Source organism: Pleurodeles waltl, chromosome 9, assembly GCF_031143425.1.
Source record: "Pleurodeles waltl isolate 20211129_DDA chromosome 9, aPleWal1.hap1.20221129, whole genome shotgun sequence".
NCBI classification, from domain to species: domain Eukaryota; kingdom Metazoa; phylum Chordata; class Amphibia; order Caudata; family Salamandridae; genus Pleurodeles; species Pleurodeles waltl.
The window spans coordinates 914,565,933-914,590,213 of NC_090448.1; the positions used below are offsets into that span (position 1 = coordinate 914,565,933).

The 24,281-nt window shown below is 46.8% G+C and overlaps 1 protein-coding gene across 1 annotated transcript in view; it reads left to right on the top strand.

Annotated features, from left to right (window-relative positions):
- The window catches only part of PAPOLA (poly(A) polymerase alpha), an 858,334-nt gene that overhangs the window by 144,737 nt on the left and 689,316 nt on the right, over nucleotides 1–24,281 (top strand). Inside the window, exons 8-9 of the mRNA XM_069208274.1 lie at nucleotides 11,071–11,160; nucleotides 11,236–11,374. Coding sequence (XP_069064375.1) covers nucleotides 11,071–11,160; nucleotides 11,236–11,374 — 229 coding nt within the window. The remainder of the gene's footprint in view (nucleotides 1–11,070; nucleotides 11,161–11,235; nucleotides 11,375–24,281) is intronic.

The following is a 24,281-nucleotide window of genomic DNA, read 5'->3' on the forward strand; positions in this document are numbered from 1 at the left end:
GGCTACCCTGAACCCTAGAAAAGTAGATTCCTGCAACTACAAGAAGAAGGACTGCCTAGCTGAAAACCCCTGCAGAGGAAGACCCGAAGACGACAACTGCCTTGGCTCCAGAAACTCACCGGCCTGTCTCCTGCCTTCCAAAGATCCTGCTCCAGCGACGCTTTCCAAAGGGACCAGCGACCTCGACATCCTCTGAGGACTGCCCCTGCTTCGAAAAGACAAGAAACTCCCGAGGACAGCGGACCTGCTCCAAGAAAAGCTGCAACTTTGTTTCCAGCAGCTTTAAAGAACCCTGCAAGCTCCCCGCAAGAAGCGTGAGACGTGCAACACTGCACCCGGCGACCCCGACTCGGCTGGTGGCGATCCAACACCTCAGGAGGGACCCCAGGACTACTCTGATACTGTGAGTACCAAAACCTGTCCCCCCTGAGCCCCCACAGCGCCGCCTGCAGAGGGAATCCCGAGGCTTCCCCTGACCGCGACTCTTTGAACCTAAAGTCCCGACGCCTGGGAGAGACTGTAAGGAAATGCCTCCTTGGCATGGTTGCCCCCTGACTTTTTGCCTTTGCTGATGCTATGTTTACAATTGAAAGTGTGCTGAGGCCTGCTAACCAGGCCCCAGCACCAGTGTTCTTTCCCTAACCTGTACTTTTGTATCCACAATTGGCAGACCCTGGCATCCAGATAAGTCCCTTGTAACTGGTACTTCTAGTACCAAGGGCCCTGATGCCAAGGAAGGTCTCTAAGGGCTGCAGCATGTCTTATGCCACCCTGGAGACCTCTCACTCAGCACAGACACACTGCTTGCCAGCTTGTGTGTGTTAGTGAGGACAAAACGAGTAAGTCGACATGGCATTCCCCTCAGGGTGCCATGCCAGCCTCTCACTGCCTATGCAGTATAGGTAAGACACCCCTCTAGCAGGCCTTACAGCCCTAAGGCAGGGTGCACTATACCATAGGTGAGGGTACCAGTGCATGAGCATGGTACCCCTACAGTGTCTAAACAAAACCTTAGACATTGTAAGTGCAGGGTAGCCATAAGAGTATATGGTCTGGGAGTTTGTCAAACACAAACTCCACAGCACCATAATGGCTACACTGAAAACTGGGAAGTTTGGTATCAAACTTCTCAGCACAATAAATGCACACTGATGACAGTGTACATTTTATTGTAAAATACACCACAGAGGGCACCTTAGAGGTGCCCCCTGAAACTTAACCGACTATCTGTGTAGGCTGACTAGTTTTAGCAGCCTGCCACAAACTGAGACATGTTGCTGGCCCCATGGGGAGAGTGCCTTTGTCACTCTGAGGCCAGTAACAAAGCCTGCACTGGGTGGAGATGCTAACACCTCCCCCAGGCAGGAATTGTCACACCTGGCGGTGAGCCTCAAAGGCTCACCTCCTTTGTGCCAACCCAGCAGGACACTCCAGCTAGTGGAGTTGCCCGCCCCCTCCGGCCAGGCCCCACTTTTGGCGGCAAGGCCGGAGAAAATAATGAGAAAAACAAGGAGGAGTCACTGGCCAGTCAGGACAGCCCCTAAGGTGTCCTGAGCTGAGGTGACTCTGACTTTTAGAAATCCTCCATCTTGCCGATGGAGGATTCCCCCAATAGGGTTAGGATTGTGACCCCCTCCCCTTGGGAGGAGGCACAAAGAGGGTGTACCCACCCTCAGGGCTAGTAGCCATTGGCTACTAACCCCCCAGACCTAAACACGCCCTTAAATTTAGTATTTAAGGGCTACCCTGAACCCTAGAAAATTAGATTCCTGCAACTACAAGAAGAAGGACTGCCCAGCTGAAAACCCCTGCAGAGGAAGACCAGAAGACGACAACTGCCTTGGCTCCAGAAACTCTCCGGCCTGTCTCCTGCCTTCCAAAGATCCTGCTCCAGCGACGCCTTCCAAAGGGACCAGCGACCTCGACATCCTCTGAGGACTGCCCCTGCTTCGAAAAGACAAGAAACTCCCGAGGACAGCGGACCTGCTCCAAGAAAAGCTGCAACTTTGTTTCCAGCAGCTTTAAAGAACCCTGCAAGCTCCCCGCAAGAAGCGTGAGACTTGCAACACTGCACCCGGCGACCCCGACCCGGCTGGTGGCGATCCAACACCTCAGGAGGGACCCCAGGACTACTCTAAGACTGTGAGTACAAAAACCTGTCCCCCCTGAGCCCCCACAGCGCCGCCTGCAGAGGGAATCCCGAGGCTTCCCCTGACCGCGACTCTTTGAATCCAAAGTCCCGACACCTGGGAGAGACCCTGCACCCGCAGCCCCCAGGACCTGAAGGACCGGACTTTCACTGGAGGAGTGACCCCCAGGAGTCCCTCTCCCTTGATCAAGTGGAGGTTTCCCCGAGGAACCCCCCCCTTGCCTGCCTGCAGCGCTGAAGAGATCCCTAGATCTCCCATTGACTTCCATTACCAACCCGACGCTTGTTTCTACACTGCACCCGGCCGCCCCCGCGCCGCTGAGGGTGAAATTTCTGTGTGGACCTGTGTCCCCCCCGGTGCCCTACAAAACCCCCCTGGTCTGCCCTCCGAAGACGCGGGTACTTACCTGCAAGCAGACCGGAACCGGGGCACCCCCTTCTCTCCATTCTAGCCTATGTGTTTTGGGCACCACTTTGAACTCTGCACCTGACCGGCCCTGAGCTGCTGGTGTGGTGACTTTGGGGTTGCTCTGAACCCCCAACGGTGGGCTACCTTGGACCAAGAACTAAGCCCTGTAAGTGTCTTACTTACCTGGTTAACCTAACAAATACTTACCTCCCCTAGGAACTGTGAAAATTGCACTAAGTGTCCACTTTTAAAACAGCTATTTGTGAATAACTTGAAAAGTATACATGCAATTTTGATGATTTGAAGTTCCTAAAGTACTTACCTGCAATACCTTTCGAATGAGATATTACATGTAGAATTTGAACCTGTGGTTCTTAAAATAAACTAAGAAAATATATTTTTCTATAACAAAACCTATTGGCTGGATTTGTCTCTGAGTGTGTGTACCTCATTTATTGTCTATGTGTATGTACAACAAATGCTTAACACTACTCCTTGGATAAGCCTATTGCTCGACCACACTACCACAAAATAGAGCATTAGTATTATCTCTTTTTGCCACTATCTTACCTCTAAGGGGAACCCTTGGACTCTGTGCATGCTATTCCTTACTTTGAAATAGCACATTCAGAGCCAACTTCCTACAGAGACCCTGCACCCGCAGCCCCCAGGACCTGAAGGACCGGACTTTCACTGGAGAAGTGACCCCCAGGAGTCCCTCTCCCTTACCCAAGTGGAGGTTTCCCCGAGGAATCCCCCCCTTGCCTGCCTGCAGCGCTGAAGAGATCCCGAGATCTCTCATAGACTAACATTGCGAACCCGACGCCTGTTCCTACACTGCACCCGGCCGCCCCCGCGCTGCTGAGGGTGAAATTTCTGTGTGGACTTGTGTCCCCCCCGGTGCCCTACAAAACCCCCCTGGTCTGCCCTCCGAAGACGCGGGTACTTACCTGCAAGCAGACCGGAACCGGGGCACCCCCTTCTCTCCATTCTAGCCTATGTGTTTTGGGCACCACTTTGAACTCTGCACCTGACCGGCCCTGAGCTGCTGGTGTGGTGACTTTGGGGTTGCTCTGAACCCCCAACGGTGGGCTACCTTGGACCAAGAACTGAACCCTGTAAGTGTCTTACTTACCTGGTAAAACTAACAAATACTTACCTCCCCTAGGAACTGTGAAAGTTGCACTAAGTGTCCACTTTTGAAACAGCTATTTGTCAATAACTTGAAAAGTATACATGCAATTTTTATGATTTAAAGTTCCTGAAGTACTTACCTGCAATACCTTTCGAATGAGATATTACATGTAGAATTTGAACCTGTGGTTCTTAAAATAAACTAAGAAAAGATATTTTTCTATACAAAAACCTATTGGCTGGATTTGTCTCTGAGTGTGTGTACCTCATTTATTGTCTATGTGTATGTACAACAAATGCTTAACACTACTCCTTGGATAAGCCTACTGCTCGACCACACTACCACAAAATAGAGCATTAGTATTATCTATTTTTACCACTATTTTACCTCTAAGGGGAACCCTTGGACTCTGTGCATGCTATTCCTTACTTTGAAATAGCACATACAGAGCCAACTTCCTACAAAGAGTAAGTGAGATACATGCATTTACTATTCAAGAACCCTTTATACAGATACATAAACATAAAGTGGTTCTCCGTACAAATCCAAAATTCTTACCAAAGGTCATATCACCATTCCACCTAAACCAAACTGTGGAACTCCCAGTCTTCTTTCCGCAAGCAGACTCCGTAGCCGAAAGAGCCTTACATACATTAGACATAAAAAGAGCACTAATGTATTACATTAACAGAACAAAACAATTTTGTAAAACAAAACAATTGTTTGTAGCCTTCCAAAAACCTCATGCAGGTAATCCTATACCCAAACAAGGCATCGCCAGATGGATAGTTAAATGTATTCAAACTTGCTATATTAAAGCAAAAAGAGTATTACCTATTACACCAAGAGCACGTTCCACTAGGAAAAAAGGCGCCACAATGGCTTTTCTTGGGAATATACCTATGACAGAAATTTGTAAGACAGCCACCTGGGCTACGCCTCATACATTTACTAAGCATTACTGTGTAGATGTGTTAGCAACGCAACAAGCCACAGTAAGACAGGCTGTATTAAGAACATTATTTCAGACAACTTCAACTCCTACAGGCTAAACCACCGCTTTTTGGGGAGATTACTGCTTGTTAGTCTATGCACAGCATGTGTATCTGCAGCTACACATGCCACCGTACGGAATATCACTTACCCAGTGTACATCTGTTCGTGGCATGAGACGCTGCAGATTCACATGCACCCTCCCACCTCCCCGGTAGCCTGTAGCCGTTCTTAGTTGAATGAAAATTGTAAATACTTAAATAGATATTCTCTTGATACACATTAAGTACACACATAACTGCACTGGGCACCTAGTATTCTCACAACTCCTACCTCACCCTCTGTGGGGAAAACCATCTAAGATGGAGTCGACGCCCATTCGCAATGGAGCCGAAAGGGAGGAGTCCCTCGGTCTCGTGACTCAAAGACTTCTTCGAAGAAAAACAACTTGTAACACTCCGGGCCCAACACTAGATGGCAGGATAATGCACAGCATGTGAATCTGCAGCGTCTCATGCCACGAACAGAGGAACACTAGGTAAGTGACATTTTCCATACACACACTCACAATAATTGGGAATTAGCATATGTAACAACCACCGTTGGCAAAAGTTGTAAGAAATAGCTAGGGCCCTAGGGGATGGCCAAACTTTATACTAAAATAGTGGAATGCGAAGTGAAGTCCCCCATCCAAGGGTATGGAGTAGTAAAGGGGAGCTGGGAGAACTTGAGACCCCAAGAGGTGAGTTCCTTTGTGATGTTATCCCCCCCACCCCCCCCAAACCAGGAGATCAGGGGTAATTACCTGGTCTTCCCAAGGACTAACGGGAGGGCTTTGAAAATGGATTGCGCAAGAACAGGACCAGACCAGAGGAACCCAAAAGTGGATTCTGGAAGAAAAGGGCCTACAATAGAAGGGGACAGTCCAGTCTACAATGGAGTGTCCACACTGGACAGGAGCCACTACCCACCCTTCTGTGGTTCTTCTGGGTCGATGAGAAGATCAGCTGTGGGTTCCAGGAGCCGTAGGGATGTCCTTGGAGCCGTGCAGATGATGTTCCACGCCAGTCACCGGCTTGCAGTCGGTCAGTGGTTAGGACCACCACCAATGAGCCTTGGCAAATGCAAGAGATGAGGCAAAAGAAGAGTTGCAAGACTGAAGAGAGGACCAGCAAGATCTAGGGGACTCGACCCTTGGAGGGGAGTTCAGGCTGACTCTCGGGAGTCGGGAGAGCCAGGAGAGGTAGTCTCAGTTCCCACAGGCAACCCACTGGCAGCAGGTACAGTAAGTTGCAGAGAGGCTGAATCATCACACCTGGAGAGGAGTCCCACCTATCTGGAGTTGCAAAGGAGAGACTGTCATTGCAAGAATGAAGTGCTGGGAAGATCCCTTGGAGCAGGAGACAACAAGCCAAGGTTGCTGCACAAGTCATGGTGCAAAGGGGTCCTGCTCTACAAGGAGAGGAAAGGGCTCACTGTCTCCCAAAATGGACCGAGGGCATAGAAGGAGCAAGGGGACCACTCCACACCACTACCTGTGTTGCAGGATCCATGCATTCCTGGAGGAGAGCAGATCCACGCAGCCGGTCGTTGTTGCTGTAGGTGCCTGCAGATGCAGGGGAGTGACTCCTTCACCCCCAGGGTGATTACGTCTTGCTTTCTAGTGGTGCCGAAGTCTGGCTAACCCCAGAGGATGCACAGCTGCGGAAATGTTGCAGTTGCTGAAAGTAGCAGTGGAAACAATGTTGCAAGGTCGTTTTGGGAGTTGCAGTCTCTTCAGTTCCTGAAGTGTCCATTTGCAGTTCTGGTGGTCAGGAGCAGAATTAGATGTTGCAGAGTCGTCCTGGTGGAGTCTTGCATGCCGAATCTGGGGACCCTCCCACAAGAGAGTCTCTAAATATGGTGACCACTTAACAGAAGGGGTCACTGATGTCACCTGCCTTAATTCTGGGAGCATCTGAGTGGCCAGTTAAGTGGCTCTGGGCACCACCCCTGGGGTGGTGATCGACAGGGGAGTGGTCACTCCCCTTTCCTTTGTCTAGTTTTGCCCCCAGAGTGGGGACTGGGGGTCCCTGTACTGGTGCAAACCAGTTTATGCAAGGAGTGCACCAGATGTGCTCTTCAAAGCAAACTAGGGGGACGCTGCAATGGCAGGCCTGCTGGCACATTTTGCATGGGCCCCCATGGGTGGCATAATACATCCTGAAGCCCATGGGGGGACCCCTGGTGTCCCAATGCCCTGGGTAACTAAGTACCATATACTAGGGAGTTACAAGGGGACACCAGTATGGCAATTGTGGAGTGCACAAACGTCCAAGGTAACCACATTTGGAGCGAGAGAGCAGAATCACTGGGGGTCCTGGTTATCAGGATCCCAGTGAAAACAGTCTAAGCACACCAACAGCATGCAAAATGTGGTGGGATAACCATGCCAAAAAGAGGATACTTTCCTACACACCCTTTGAACTTTTTTCACAAGCATGCTTGTAAGGTTGGTGAAATTCAAGCCCTTTCAGCTGTTGACCCTTAATATGGTTTTTCATGCATATAGAGTGGTAATGAGAACTTCCCCTTCTCTACTACCAAAAGTAGTAACACCATAGCTCTTCCAGTTATCTTTAGCAGTCTTAAGCTGAACATTGTTTCCACTTACCAGATGAAAGGCGAGTTATTGGTTTCTATATAGATAAAATTTAAGACCTTATCTAACTTTGTATTGACTGCGGCCTCATTCGCCAGCGTATGGACATATCAACAGTCCATCTTTCACTGGATTGTAGCTGAATATCCCTGTTGTCAATTGGCTTTTAATTCCTTGCTAGGGATACATAGAGTGCATTCTCCTGGAGGGAATTCAGCTACCATGCCTAGCTGAGGAGCATTACTCGTTCAGAGACGAGATGGTCACTTGGAAATCAGAGACCTCATTTACGATTCAGATGTTGGATGACTGCTCTAGATTTCCCCTGAGGGCAGAGCTCTTTCTCGCAGTCGAACGGGGTCATCAGCTTGCTGGCACGAGAAAGATGAAGCACCTGACAGGCCCTACCGTGATATTTTTCTTAATTATTTGCTTTGCGTTATAATATAGATACATATATTTGCTGTGTATATTGCAGTGGAGAATCAATCATGTATGTTTTCATTTCATTGCTGTGACTATTTTCAAATGTGTGCTTTCAACATGCTAATCTACTTTTAGGAACCGTGAGTAGTGAAATAATAAATGTCTTCTTTGGACTAAAGTACATTCCAGAGAATTCTTTTTTGTCAGTGTATAAGTATTTAAGCTCGGTCATTAGTGAAAAGCAAAACTACGCCCAGGTCACTGCATGTAAATATTGGGCACCCGTACAGCAGGTTTTAAGAACCCTAAGGCAGGGTGTATCATAATACATGTGGGGACATATTTGCATGAGCGGATATGCCCCTGTGATGTCTAATTCTATTCCTAGACATTTCAAGTGACTGGGCAGTCATCTCTGAGCATGTTTGACACTGGTCATCAGGAGTGACCCAGCTACATGAGGGCACCTGCGGAAAATAGTGGTTTGGCATCAAACACCTTGTCTTAGTAAACCCACATTGATGACAGTGTTGGATTTATTAAAACATGCAGTCAAAGGGTACCTTAGAGGTACCCCCTGAAACCGAATAGTCTTCTAGTGTGCTGGCTGATTGGTATTACCAGCTGGCCACCCCAGGCTAGTTTCTGACCCCCTAGAAGTGAGAACCCCACGATGTCAGAGGAAAGAAACAATATCTTCTTTGGCAGGAGATGTTTACCCCCCCTCCAGCAGGAATGCTAGCAATTTAGCATGTCAAGGCAGGGAGCTTCAAAGAGCGCATCGCCTTTGATATGGGAGCCTGGCTTCCCCCAGACCTGGAGGATGCAATCACCTGCCCTGAGGCCCATCTGGCACCAGGACAGGTGGAGAAATTAGCTTGTCAGGAGGCTTATCAAACTTGCAACCTGAGCATATACCTAGGGTGGGGTTGCCTGAAGTGAACATAACAATGAGAATTCCACTGTCTTGTGTGTAGTGGAATTAGGAACTCTGTAACAGGATGATGCCCGTTCCCCCACAGGAAGTGGTCATCTAGAAGGTGTAGTGACCACAAGCGTATGTAGCCCATTGGGCACTACCCTTCACTCCCCTTAATGCCCCTAAATTGAGTATTTAGGGGAGCCCTGCTGACACCAGCAAAGCATATTTATTGGACCAAAGAAGGACACTTTAGAGCTGCAAAAAGCAAGAACACAGGAGCAGCAACTGCCAGCTTGCCTGCTGTCCTCGATAGTTGTGTCAAAGTCAACTCATCCCGCAACTGCTCTGCCTCCAAAAGCTAGGGAGGATTACTGGTACTTCAAGGAACAACCAACATCTCCCATGAGGTAGCAGAGCTAGTACCCTGCAGTCACCCAAGAAGAACCGTGAGCTCTGGACGGTGGAATGCAGGACACCAGAAAGCAGCACTGCACCAAGACCCCCAGCCAGAGTTGAAATTGGCCAATGGTGTCAACGAGGTCCTTAGACCTTCCAGAGCTGAACCCCACCTTGAGTTTAAACAGAATGGTCCCCCAGTCATCACCTGCAGCATCTTTTGTGCAGGAACCAAGAATTGCGACGCGTCTTTACAACACAAACCAGTGCACACGTGCCCCACAGGCTGAATTGCTATGGTTCAACGGCGTGCCTGTGTGCCCAAGACCATCAAGACTTGTTTCCCCATTTGGGTTTAGCCGTGCTGGTCACCAAGTGCCCACTTGCAGCTCCTTTCAGCGGGACAGTTTCCCATAAAATGAATGAAACACCTTACGCTGTAAAGCACCTCTGCATCCAGACGGCCTAGTGCCCCCCAAAGTGACATGGTGGTGCTGCTTTGGGCCTGCACCCAAACTTATATTAACTCCAGAAGAACAGTCCTGTAAGTCGTTTCCAAGTACCCAGATGCAGTATCTGTTTCTATCCCATAAGATTACATTAGGGCACTGAACGCTGAAAAGCACCCCCGCACCCTGATGCCCCATTGCCTCCCGAAGTGACCTGGTGGTGCTGCCTCAGACCTTCCCACATACTTACCTTAACTCCCGAAGACTGGTCCTGTAAGTAGTTGCTAAGTGCCAGAATGCAGTATATGTTCTTTTCCAAACAGGATAACATTACCGCATTATAGTCAATGGAAATGTATTTTCTGTTTACTTAACAATTGCTAACTTGAAGTACTTAACTGATTACAATGATCTTGGTGTGTAAATTAATATAAAAATCGGTATTTTTATAAGTTGTCTGATGTCTTTGTGTGTGTGTTGTAACTCCTCAGGGCCCAACTGCTTGCCCACCCTACCACAAAATTTCTTTTAGGGTTATATATATATATATATATATATTTTTTTTTAACTCATCAGCCAGTAAGGGTCACCCTGGACTATCTGTATAGTGTCCTCTTACAATGGTACACTACATAGATAGCCAGCTTCCTACACTTATCCATTATGCCCAAGAGCCATCGGGGTTAGAAATTAGTTTTGCTCTCTATTCTACATGACAACATCAAGGAAGATCCTACAAGGTGCACAGTTGTTTACTTGTGGTCTCGGTTCTACATCGTCGGAGTCTAAACTGAAGTCATTAACAACCATACCTCCTCCCCTGTTTCAGCTCTTCGGCATCCAGGATAAAGTCTAAAATGTAATTACCGTCTGCACTATTTCTCTTAAAAAAAAAAAAAAAATCATTCTGAGGAAACTGCTAGCGCAACACATCATGGTGAGCGAAAGCTTTTGTACCATTAAAGAAATAAGTTGTTGTTTTTTTGTTTTTTGTGTGTTTTTTTCCAACTTAAGAAGTAAATCTATCTGGCTGCACTTCTCCTCATCACTGAGACATGTAGATGGCAATTGATGAAGGGTGCAGCATTGTTCTGCATTGTAGTTATGAGAAGAGGCTTTTTGGTGCTACAGTTTAAAATTATTCTAACTCCTGAATTCCATGAACTTTCTATGACCGAAAACTAGGACTACAGGTCGGTATCCATTTTTTTTAAACATGTAACTGGCTAAACTTTGAATGCATAAATTGGACTGAAAGTTCAAAATGTTTTTTGAAAATACTAATGAACTAAAAGCACAATTGGCGCTAACTATATTGTGCAGCACTAGAATTTCTAGGTGACTAAAAGGAATAACAAACCAAGTGACATTCCACTGGAGCATACTATAAGGATCTTTTTGTCTCTCCTCACTTGAGAAGCCACGAACATAACAGATGATGTAGGAAGGTTTTAAGGCGTATGCCATCTGTAAAAATAAACTTTGTTTACACAAACAAATGTGTATTAAAATGTACTTTTTTTTTTTTTTTTTTTCTTCTTTTTGGCTAGGTTGCAGGGTTACTGATGAAATTCTACATCTAGTACCAAACATTGACAACTTCAGGTTAACACTGAGGGCTATCAAATTGTGGGCCAAGCGTAAGTCTCCATCCTTACAACCCTCTTTTCTTTCTGTATTTACTTGCCAAAACTAACTTTGCTTTTTTCTTGCAGGTCACAACATATATTCCAATATTCTGGGTTTCCTTGGAGGTGTTTCCTGGGCTATGCTTGTTGCAAGAACCTGCCAGCTTTATCCAAATGCTATTGCATCAACCCTTGTACATAAATTCTTTTTGGTCTTTTCAAAATGGTAAGGCTTTAAATAACAAGTTGCGTAAATTATACTGATGGTGCAACAGTGGCATTTTGTTTTATTTCCCAAATTCCTAATTAAGTTAATCTGTCAGACATAAATGCATGTTTAAGCAGTACACTTCTGGTCGTGTAGTTCATTTATACCTTAATGATGCCTGTTACTGTTTTATGGTACAAAATATTTTTGGGATCTTAAAACAGTAGGTATATGTTATAAGTCAAGTAGTTCATTATTGATTTAATTTCTATTCTTAAATATTGTATGACCTTCTGTAGGAAGCTGGCCCTTTATGTGGTATGTGAATACCCTATAAAGGTTCCAGGGGTTCCCCAGTGAGTGGACAGGGCTTCCTAGGCAATCCGGAAGTGCTCTATTTAGGGGTAGTGTGGTCGAGCAGCCTTAGGCTTAAAACAGAGGAGTGCAAGACATCTACTGATACAGTAGTCCGTAAATGAGACATGACTCAAAAAGGTGATCCACACAAATTTATAAAAAAGCAAGTATCTTTATAAATGTTCCGCCATCCGAGAAAAATCGTTAAGGTAAGTGCATTTTTAAATAGGAATTCTTTTCGCATTAAATAGTGAATACAGTGCAATTTCGGATCTCTCTTGATGTTATCCTATGGGAGGAAAAACAAATTCAGCAAACAGGTATTTTTTGACGACTTACGAAGGCGAGTAGTGGGCAAGGTCCATGGCAGCACCCACAGTACACTCTCAGCAGCACGGGGCGGCCTGGTACAGAGTGCAAAACAGCATCCTATGGAGATCAGTCTCTGTGAAAAGAGACTGCAGGCTAAGACTGAGCATCCGGTTTTGGTGAGCCACTGAGCGGGCTCATGTCTTGTGATGCATCAGTGGTCCTCCTCGCCTCAGTCTTGGATGAAGGGTATTCTTGGTTTGTCGGGTGTCCGTTAACGGAGGCTGTCATGGTGGAAGGGGGCACACAGAACAGGCTGGAGTGTGGACTGGTGAACCACTCCGGGTGTACCAACAAGTGGGCTAAAGTCTCATGAGCTTGGGGGTGTGTGCGCACACACCAGTGGACCTCTTCTCCTGGGCTTTGTGTGCAGATAGGAAGTGGCTCTTCTGGGTTGCCTTCACCGGGGATGGTTGGGATTTTGTGGCAGAATGGGGGGGGTGGAGCTTTAGTGCTGCACAAAGACTGCAGGTGTCGGAATGAAGGTTGCAGAGGGGAAACCCACAATGGACCTAGTCTCTGGAGAGGCTGGGGACCTGATTGGCTCTATTGGCTCTCTTCAGTATGGGCTGGAAGGCTCTGGGGCTGTGGTGCTCTCCAACTGCAGCTTTGGTGGTCCAGCGTCCTCTTCAGCTATTCTTCGGAGCCTGCATGGATGTAGGGGAGCAGCTCTGCAACTCCATAGGCGTTCCTTGTGCTTGGGTGAAGGCTTGGCAGTCTTCCCGGGCTTTTGGAAGTTTCTGCAGCTAGAGTGTAAGGAAATGCCTCCTTGGCATGGTTACCCCCTGACTTTTTGCCTTTGCTGATGCTATGTTTTGAATTGAAAGTGTGCTGAGGCCTGCTAACCAGGCCCCAGCACCAGTGTTCTTTCCCTAACCTGTACTTTTGATTCCACAATTGGCACACCCTGGCATCCAGATAAGTCCCTTGTAACTGGTACCTCTGGTACCAAGGGCCCTGATGCCAGGGAAGGTCTCTAAGGGCTGCAGCATGTATTATGCCACCCTAGAGACCCCTCACTCAGCACAGACACACTGCTTACCAGCTTGTGTGTGCTAGTGAGAACAAAATGAGTAAGTCGACATGGCACTCCCCTCAGGGTGCCATGCCAGCCTCTCACTGCCTATGCAGTATAGGTAAGACACCCCTCTAGCAGGCCTTACAGCCCTAAGGCAGGGTGCACTATACCATAGGTGAGGGTACCAGTGCATGAGCACTGTGCCCCTACAGTGTCTAAGCAAAACCTTAGACATTGTAAGTGCAGGGTAGCCATAAGAGTATATGGTCTGGGAGTCTGTCAAACACGAACTCCACAGCACCATAATGGCTACACTGAAAACTGGGAAGTTTGGTATCAAACTTCTCAGCACAATAAATGCACACTGATGCCAGTGTACATTTTATTGTAAAATACACCACAGAGGGCACCTTAGAGGTGCCCCCTGAAACTTAACCGACTATCTGTGTAGGCTGACTGGTTCCAGCAGCCTGCCACACTAGAGACATGTTGCTGGCCCCATGGGGAGAGTGCCTTTGTCACTCTGAGGCCAGTAACAAAGCCTGCACTGGGTGGAGATGCTAACACCTCCCCCAGGCAGGAGCTGTAACACCTGGCGGTGAGCCTCAAAGGCTCACCCCTTTGTCACAGCACCGCAGGACACTCCAACTAGTGGAGTTGCCCGCCCCCTCCGGCCCCGGCCCCCACTTTTGGCGGCAAGGCCGGAGAAAATAATGAGAATAACAAGGAAGAGTCACTGGCCAGTCAGGACAGCCCCTAAGGTGTCCTGAGCTGAGGTGACTCTAACTTTTAGAAATCCTCCATCTTGCAGATGGAGGATTCCCCCAATAGGATTAGGGATGTGACTCCCTCCTCTTGGGAGGAGGCACAAAGAGGGTGTACCCACCCTCAGGGCTAGTAGCCATTGGCTACTAACCCCCCAGACCTAAACACGCCCTTAAATTTAGTATTTAAGGGCTCTCCCTGAACCTAGAAATTAGATTCCTGCAACTACAAGAAGAAGGACTGCTGAGCTGACAAACCCCTGCAGAGGAAGAACAGAAGACACCAACTGCCTTGGCCCCAGACTTACCGGCCTGTCTCCTGCCTTCCAAAGAAACCTGCTCCAGCGACGCTTTCCAAGGGACCAGCGACCTCTGAATCCTCCGAGGACTGCCCTGCTTCGAAAAAGACAAGAAACTCCAGAGGACAGCGGCACTGCTCCAAAAGAACTGCAACTTTGTTACAAGGAGCAGATTTAAAGACCCCTGCAACTCCCCGCAAGAAGCGTGAGACTTGCAACACTGCACCCGGCGACCCCGACTCGACTGGTGGAGAACAACCAACTCAGGGAGGACCCTCCGGCGACTCTACGACTGTGAGTAACCAAAGTTGTCCCCCCTGAGCCCCCACAGCGACGCCTGCAGAGGGAATCCCCAGGCTCCCCCTGACCACGACTGTCTGAACTCCATTTCCCGATGGCTGGAAAAGACCCTGCACCCGCAGCCCCCAGCCCCTAAAGAAACGGAACTTCTGTGCAGGAGTGACCCCCAGGAGGCCCTCTCCCTTGCCCAGGTGGTGGCTACCCCGAGGAGCCCCCCCCTTGCCTGCCTGCATCGCTGAAGAGACCCCTTGGTCTCCCATTGAAAACTGAAGGAAACGCGACGCGTGTTTGCACACTGCACCCGGCCGCCCCCGCGCTGCTGAGGCTGTACTTTCTGTGCCACTTTGTGTCCCCCCCGGTGCCCTACAAAACCCCCCTGGTCTGCCCTCCGAAGACGCGGGTACTTACCTGCTGGCAGACTGGAACCGGGGCACCCCCTTCTCTCCATTATAGCCTATGTGTTTTGGGCACCTCTTTGACCTTTGCACCTGACAGGCCCTGAGCTGCTGGTGTGATAACTTTGGGGGTTGCTCTGAACCCCCATCGGTGGGCTACCTTGGACCAAAAACTGAGAACTGTAAGTGACTTACTTACCTGTGAAAACTAACAATAACTTACCTCCCCCAGGAACTGTGAAAATTGCACTGTGTCCACTTTTAAAACAGCTTATTGTGTTTTATGTAAAAAGTATACATGCTAAAGTAATGATTCAAAGTTCCTAGAGTACTTACCTGCAATACCTTTCAAATGAGCTATTACATGTAAAATTTGAACCTGTGGTTTTTAAAATAAACTAAGAAAATATATTTTTCTATAACAAAACCTATTGGCTGGATTTGTCTCTGAGTGTGTGTACCTCATTTATTGTCTATGTGTATGTACAACAAATGCTTAACACTACTCCTTGGATAAGCCTACTGCTCGACCCCACTACCACAAAATAGAGCATTAGTATTATCTCTTTTTACCACTATTTTACCTCTAAGGGGAACCCTTGGACTCTGTGCATGCTATTCCTTACTTTGAAATAGCACATACAGAGCCAACTTCCTACAATGACCCCCACAAAAAGTGCATCTACTGCCTCCACCCAGACCACAAGGTGAGAGACTGCAAGATCTGTCACACCTTCAGTCAAAAAACCCTCAAGGACCTTGAGGGTAGGCTTCTCTTGTGGCAACAGAAAGCCATGGAACATCCTTCCTCAGATGAAAGCGAAACGTCATCTCATGCTTCTCACTCCTTAAAAAGAACAGGTGAGGAGGGAAGATTGCCTGATGAGCCACAGAGAAAGATGGCCAAAAAGATGAATCATGTCTCTACTGAGAGACAAAAGAGACATGAAAAGAATATTTCTCAATCAGAGACCCACACAAGGTTGCCAAAAAAGGTTCGTTCATAGCCTACTTCGCCTCTGCAGAGGATGATTACCCCTAAAAGTGGATCCCTGTCTCTATCACTGCAGAAAGATTCGGTAAGGCTCTCCTCAGACAAAAAAACGCCTGTTGACGACCACCCCGTCGACGACGGTGACATCAACAGTGTCGTCGATGTTTACAACGGCGGTCTCACCAATGATAATGACGTCGTCACCATTATCGTCGACGACTATCATTACAGCAAAAATATTTAAGAAAGCATTGTCGACGAAGACATCGTCGACGGCAGAGGCATCGTGGGTCCACCAATCAACTAAGACACTACCGTTGACGAAGCACCTGTTGATGAGGTTTAAGAAGGCACCGTTGTCAAGTACACCGGCGACGACAGCACCGTCGGCGTGACAAATGCAGACAGGGGACTCGTCGACGAGGGAACCATCGCCGAAGACACCGTCGACGTGCATACCGTCGACGACAATGCCAGCGGATAATCGACCCTCCTGGGGATTTCACCGGAACTATCGTCAACAATGATGATATATTCTCAAGAGGACGCAACAAGATTACCTCTTTCACTCATCACTATGGGGGAGAAATCATCTGACATTCTTCCGATGCATACCTTCCTGAGCAAGGTATTGCCATATCCCCCGCAACATCTCTTGGAAGACGACGATGACATGTATTCCCAAGATGAGGGAATGTTTGGTGCAGCTAGCAGTCCTTCTCAGCTGCATGTAAAATGCCAAGACTTTGATAAGAAGGATGAAAGACAGTACCAGCCCAACTATGCTTCAACTTCATACCACCGAGGGAACAACAATTATCCCTCCCCATGCCAAGCACATTGGTTGCAAACCTTCAGTGTATGCTTAACGACTACTACAGGAGATTTCCACCATCAACACCTGTAACGCCACCCAGGCCTGACAGCCTCCAGACACCTTGTCAAACCCTGAGGACCAAGCTCCTGGGCATACCATTGAGTAGCCAAACACAAGAAGATCATCCTTCGTCGGACGACGAGAGGGAAGAGGATGAGATAAGGGAGTCAGTTGCTAGCAAATGGGATGACTACCTCGTCCCCACACCATCTCCACCTCCAGCAGGTCCGGTGGATTCGCCTTCTGAGGACATAGGAGGTTTTCATAATTTGATCGAGAGAGCGGCAAAGCGATTTGGTCTGTCTATTGTTTCTCACGAAACAGAGTGTTTCCTTTATGACTTCAAGGAGCAATTAAAGAAGTCGGTAAGGGCTATACCAATAGTAGATTTCCTATGACAGGAGGGGTTGAAGGCGATGAAGAATCTGGCGACAGTGCCTTCACAAATGCCTATGCTAGAGTAGAAATACAAGGCCTGTTTAGTGTTGCAACCAAAACCGGATTCGGTGATATCGCAGGCGGCACAGCATCATTCTAGGAAACCCTTCAACACCTATAGCATCTCGGTCAGACAAAGATGGGAGGAGATTGGATAATATTGGAAACAAATTCTCTTCGGTAGCGGCGATCACTGTAAAGGCAGCTAATTTCCTGGCCATCCTAGGGAGATATGATCGCAAGATGTGGGCAGACATGTCTGCTTTCTTGGATTTCTTTCTGGAGGATGTCCAGGTGGAAGCGAAGAAGGTATTGCATGAAGGTGAAGGGATTGCAGCAGAGATTATATATAGCGCAATAAACCTTTCTTTGACAGGTTTCAGGCAACTAGCAGGGGCAGCGGTCCTGCGTAGGCAAGGATGGCTAAAGTCTACCTCCTTCCGCCCGGAGGTCCAGAGCTGGGTTCTTGACATGCCGTTGAATGGTGAAAGTCTGTTAGCAAAGCATGTCGACGACGTGTTACAGGCCATCAAAACAGATACGGGTAAATCACTAGTACCCTGCAGTATAGGAAGCAGCCCTTTTGTGGAGCAATGGGTAGAGGAGGTTACACCTTTCGAGGGGGCTACCATCAGTACAGACCCCAGTATCAGTCTTCCTCCACAGGACCCCGGCAACAGTACCACCAATAGCAGCAACATTACCGGTTGCCGCCGGCTGCGACTTATAAACATCCAGCGAGAGGAAGAGTGGCTACTGAGGAAGGGATACGGGCAGGAAACAATGACCTACCAGCCATACCAGCGTACTACCCCTCACCAATCTCTAAGGTTGGAGTTCGCATCACTTCTTAATTCCTTCTGTGGGCATCAATAACATCGGACAGATGGGTGCTCGATGTAATGGCCAGTGGCCATACTCTGGAATTCACGCAGACACCACCGGACGTCCCTCCGTCAGGCCCTCCACTCCCGAGAGTGAACCAACTCCTCAAGGAAGTGCAAGTGATGCTGCGCAAACGAGCGATAGAACTGGTCCCTATTCCCGCTTCTTTCTGGTAAAGAAACCCTCCGGAGACTGGCGCCCCATTCCCATTCTGGACTTAAAAGCACTTAACAAGTTCCTAAAGAAACAATCGTTCAGGATGGTGACACTACAGGATGTCTTCCGCCTTTTAAATACCGGAGATCATATGGCATCCCTGGACCTCCAGGATGCTTACTTTCATATTCCAATACACCGGAACCACCGCAAATTCCTCAGGTTCAAAGTAACTGGTATGCACCTTCAATTTCGAGTCCTTCCCCTCGGTTTGAAATCGGCCCCCAGAATTTTCACGAAAATGTTGGCTCCTGTGGCAGCACACCTCCACCAGTCGGGCATGCAGGTATTTCCCTACCTCGATGACTGGCTCATAAAGGCACCTTCAAAGCCTCAAGTGGTACGTCACATTTTGGTTTGCCTCCAATTGTTCAGCAGCCTAGGGCTTGTCGTCAATTATCAAAAATCTCATCTTCATCCCACACAGACATTGAATTTCTTAGGAGCAATACTAGACATGGTCCGCAGCAAGGCGTATCCATCTCACGAAAGGAAGCAAAAGCTAAGCTCCTTAGCACGCAAACTCTCTACAAAAAAGTTTGTTTCAGTCCGCACCTACAAATCATTGCTAGGGATGATCTCGTCATGCATTCCGCTGGTCCCAGATTGCAGGCTCCATATGCGACCCCTGCAAGAACAATTGGATGCACAGTGGACTCAGGTGCAGGGCTCTTTCGAGGACAAAGTTTGCATAACACCAATAAAGCAGACCAACATGGCTTGGTGGGCAACGCTAACCAATTTGTCCAACAGGCTCACGTTCCTTCATCAGGTGCCCAGTTACATAATAACAGACGCTTCTCTCGTGGGATGGGGTGCACACTGCCAGGATTTACAGATCAGCGGATCTTGGAATGCAAACGAGGTTCGACTCCACGTAAATAAACTGGAGCTCATAGCAATAGGTCTAGCTCTCAAAGCCTTTTTGCCAAAACTTCAAAACTCAAGCGTCTTAATCAGAACGGACAAGCATGTTTTATCTAAACAAGCAGGGGGCACAAGATCTCTAAAACTCTTGCAACTGGCTAAGGATATCTGGGAATGGGCCATCACACACAACATTTCTCTGAAAGCAGAGCATGTGCCAGGACAGACCAACATTCTGGCAGACACCCATACAGGACAATTATACCATACCACGAGTGGGAACTAGACCAGGAAATTCTTGATCTACTCTTCCTGTTATGGGGTAGACCAAATCGCGATCTGTTTGCCACATTCGAAAACAAGAAATGCCATTATTATGCAAGTTGGCTTCCCCAGAAAGGATCGTGGGGGAATGCGTTTTCGATGAGATAGTCCGGGGTCTATGCCTATGCTTTTCCTCCGATCCCGCTACCAAGAGTCATCAAGAAAATTAAGACAGAGGGTTGTCACCTTCTGTTAATAGCTTCCAGATGGCCCAGACAGGTGTGGTACACGGAGCTCCTAATGCTCTCAGAACAGCCACATGTGCAACTCAGAGTCCAACCCTCTTGACGATGCACCAGGGACAAGTCAGACATCTGGATCCGTCATCTCTTCACTTATCGGCTTGGCTCCTGAATTCACGGAGTATGTAAATCTGAACATCTCCTCGGAGTGTAGAGAAATCTTAGCCAAAGCTATAGCTAACACTACCAATAAGACTTAAAAATTTAAATGGAAACTTTCTTCTGTATGTTGTCCAGCGGAAGGTATACATCCTATCTCTTCTGGAGCAAATACTGCCATATCTGTTGCATTTGGCAGAGTGAGTACTTTCATACTCTTCTATTCGAGTACATCTGGCAGCGATCTCGAGATACCATAGATCACAAGATTTGGTCTTGTTATATTCCACCAGGATTGTAAAGCAATTCCTGAAGGGCCTGTTACTTGCTTTTCCACCAGTTCAGAGAACTCCACCTTTATGATCTTTGAATGTTGTCTTAATGCAACTCATGAAAGCTCCTTTTGAGCCGATCCACAGAGCAGATCTCAAGTTCATCTCATGGAAGACTGCATTACTACTGGCTCTTACTTCAGCTAAAAGAGTAAGCGACATTCAGGCCTTCACTATTAAAGAGCCTTTCCTCCAATTCACTAGTTCTGGTGTAATCCTGAGGACAAATCCTAAGTACATCCTTAAAGTTCCTTCAACTTTCCACTTGAATGAACCAGTCATCTTAAAAACCTTTTTTTCCAAATCTGCAGAGAGTAGTGGAAAAGACATTACATTCGCTGGATATAAAAAGGTGTCTAAAATTTTACCTGCAGAAAACGCAAGGCATACGTAAATCAGACCAGTTATTCATGGCCTTTGGAGGGACAAAAAAGGGCCACTCAGTATCCAAGCAGACTATAGCCAGGGGGATTGGCCTGGTGATCCAATTCTGTCATGCTCAGGCTGGTAAACCACTCCGCAGCAGGGTGAGAGCCCATTCTACAAGGGCAGTAGCCACTTCAGCCGCATTTTTCGCGGGAATACCACTGCATAACATCTGTAGAGCGGCCACATGGTCCAGCCAGCATACGTTCACGAAGCACTATTATCTTGAGGAAACGAGTAACATGGACGCAGCAGTGGGGCAGGCAGTGCTGAGGCATTTATTTAGCTAAGGTGAGCCTCTTACAACATCCCACCCCCACAATCAAGGTATGTGCGATATGGTTCTTCAATTTCATTGACATTTACTTTTATATTACAGTGCTTATTAGTATCATATTTCGCTTGGTTCTGGCCGTAATACCAAAGCTTGTTGATATTGTGCTAAAAAATTTTTAAACTTCATAAGAACAGGGGCACATTTTTATAGCATAATATGCAGAGATGCAATTTTTCGTATTACTGTTACATTTATTAAAGATTATTGATATCAGTCGGAGAATTGGTATAAAGCAAGATGCAGATTAATTCACTGCTTCTCCAACATTACTGCTCGCTACTCTGATTCATGCGAATCTATGAAAGATCCAATACTGGAGAAGAAAATTAGTTACCTGTAACTGCAGTTCTCCAGTATTGGTATCTTTCATAGATTCACATGCGACCCACCCTCCTCCCCTCAGAGGCTCCCCTAATATACAGATATTTGACTTCACACTTGTACTAGAAAATCTGAGGGAAGGCAGCCTCTGTTGAGAGTGTTCAGGAGGGTGCCAAAGCCTGATTGGATGGCACTAAAGTTTGTGTCTTTTCACAAAACAAAATACATAGGCTATAAAATAGCCTATGGGGGCCTACCTAGGCCTAGTGGTTTTAAACTACTGCTTTGTGTATTTGAGGTTACTGTGAGGCTCCCACCTCAACGACGGGGATGATTCAAGCATGTGAATCTATGAAAGATACCAATACCGGAGATCTGCAGTTACAGGTAAGTAACTAATTTTCATTTTAGACACACATTAACATCCTTGCTGTCTAAACTAATTTTCAGTTTTTCATAGAGAAAATGAAAAGAAATGTCTTCCCTAGGCAAGTGACTTCCCCAAACCAACCACGCAGCACAGTGATAGCCTGATAATGTCGTCGTCTTTGCACTGTGCACGATTCCTGACCTTGAAGCCCCGCTCTTTCATCTTTCTTTAATAAAACCTTGTTTTTCAATCTCCTCAAGTGATTTTCTTTATTGTCAAATTTAAACCCCATTTCCCCTTGTGTTTTTGCCCTCCTAAATTTGACATTTAGGTGTGTATTTAAACTAAAAATATACTCTTAACAAATTGTGCTGGATTTTTGTTGTGTTCCTTAATTATCTGTTTTGACACTCTTGAATGCTTTATACTTGTTGCTTTGATTAAGCCTGATTACTCTGTGCCACAGCTACTCAGGACTCTGCTGAGGGTTTTCTTAAACAAACCTAACTGGACCTGATAAAGTTGGTGACATTTTTACATGGTTAGATCTCGCAACCACATCACTTAGAAATCCACTTTACTAAACGAGGCAAGAAAAACAGAACCTCTCAAGGCTTTGGTGGAAGACAACACATGCTTGTATGTACACTTCAGTTAGGTTACATTTGGCAGCAGCCTTGTATGCAGAACAGACCACACACACATTCTTCTTTAGAATTCAAGTCATTATAGTAGTCTCTTCAAGAACATCTTTGGTCCATGCATGGAATATTAATTTGGTGATAAAGCGTCTTACCGTGCCTCAGTTTGAGCCGCTTCATTCCTTTGCAATGTAATAATATTTATGGAAAGTGGCTTCTCTTGTGGCAGTCACTTAAGTACATTCGGAGACATGCTGACAGTGGAAGAAGCTTTTGTTCTGATGCATACTTTAACCTGCCCGTTTCTCACCTTTTTAATATCCTAGGTATCAGACGGGATCCAGAATCTTAGAAAAGCTTGCCACACTGTTAAGGGGCACCAGCTCCACACAAGCTGAAAACTACACCATTGTGAATTAATTGGAGCATAAAGTGCCCTCCTTTGGGCATCTGTGGCTTGCTCTCTATCAAGAGTTTCCTCAGAGGACTTCATTCCTCACAGATTTTCTTGTTGTAGTGCTAGGGATGTCTGCGCTAAGCGTTCAGGCTTTAAGCCCTGTCAGAATTGTGAGTGACAAAAGCCCATTACAGATCCTCTCTCTATTTGCTATGTTTCGAGTCAGATGATAATTCTTGTTCCTGTGACTCCCGCTTCAATGTACACATAAAGGAGACCAAGCTCTTCATAGCTGGAGCTCAGAATAATTACTGGCGCTGACATTGTTAGGGTTTGAACAAAGGCTCACTCTCCTGCTATGTGTGCCAATGCCACTAGCCAGAGTTCCACTGAAGGATACAGAGGCGGCTGTTCGCTCCACGTGTTGGGCTCAACATTTGGTGGCGGTAACCTACAGGTGATGCCAGACATCTCCCATACAGTACTGGCAGACCTGACTTAAATTCAGTGGTAGTCCATGATACTGATGACCACCTCCTTAACATTTTGACCCATTGTGTAGCACAGTGTAAATATAATGAAGTTAGTCCCACCTGTCCTGCCTCCATGCCTTACCCAGCAGTCTCTAGGGACCCCCATCCCACTTCTTCCTGAGTGTCTGTGTAGTTTTCCAGCCATAACTTATGTACAAGGTGATAATGGCATTCTTGGTGAGCGTTGATCTGGCTCATTCAAACTTAATTTCCTCCTCAAAGATCTGTCTTGCTGAACCTTTGCCATTTTGTGGTTCCTACCTTCCCTGTGAAGCTGATTACTGTTCTGCCACTGCATATCACTGGGCTCCCATTTTATGTTTGTCAGCAGCAATGTCTATTAGTACTTTGCCCTTTTAGTTACAAGGCTTCTTTTTCTAGAACTTGGCACTTGTATTGCAGGCACACAAGAAAGGTCCATTGATGCCAAATCTGAATCTTATTTAATTCTCTCATATTCGGATTAAGGTGAGCAACAATAAGCCCTGAAAGAGGAGAACATTGCAGTCTCTGAACAGTACTGATTGAATTGGCTATCTTGCTTTATAATTCTATTTTCAGGGTGATAGCTGGACAACTTGACCAGCCTCCTCTTCCTTCTTGCCTCTTGAATGCTTTATACCTGTGCAGTATGCCCTTTTAAAGCAAATCAGCAAGTCTGAAAATTCATTCTGAGCACCGCTGTAGTAAGGTGGCTCTGTATATACTATCTCAAAGTAAGTTATAGTGTGCACAGAGTTCAAGGGGTTCCCCTTAGAGGTAAGATAGTGGCAAAATTAGATAATTCTAATGCTCTATTTTGTGGTATTGTGGTCGAGCTGTAGGCTTATCAGAGGGTAGTGTTAAGCATTTGTTGTACGTACTCAGGCAATAAATGAGGAACACACACTCAAAGACTTACTCCAGGCCAATAGGTTTTTATATAGAAAAATATATTTTCTTAATTTATTAAGAACCACAAGTTCAAGATTTGAAGTAAATACATAAAATGCATGGTACTCCACACAGATAAGTTAGGAACTTTGAATTAGATCAATAACATACACAGTTTTAGTTAAAATGGCTAGAAGCTATTTTAAAAGTGGACACAGTGCAAAAATCAACAGTTTCCTGGGGGGGGGTTG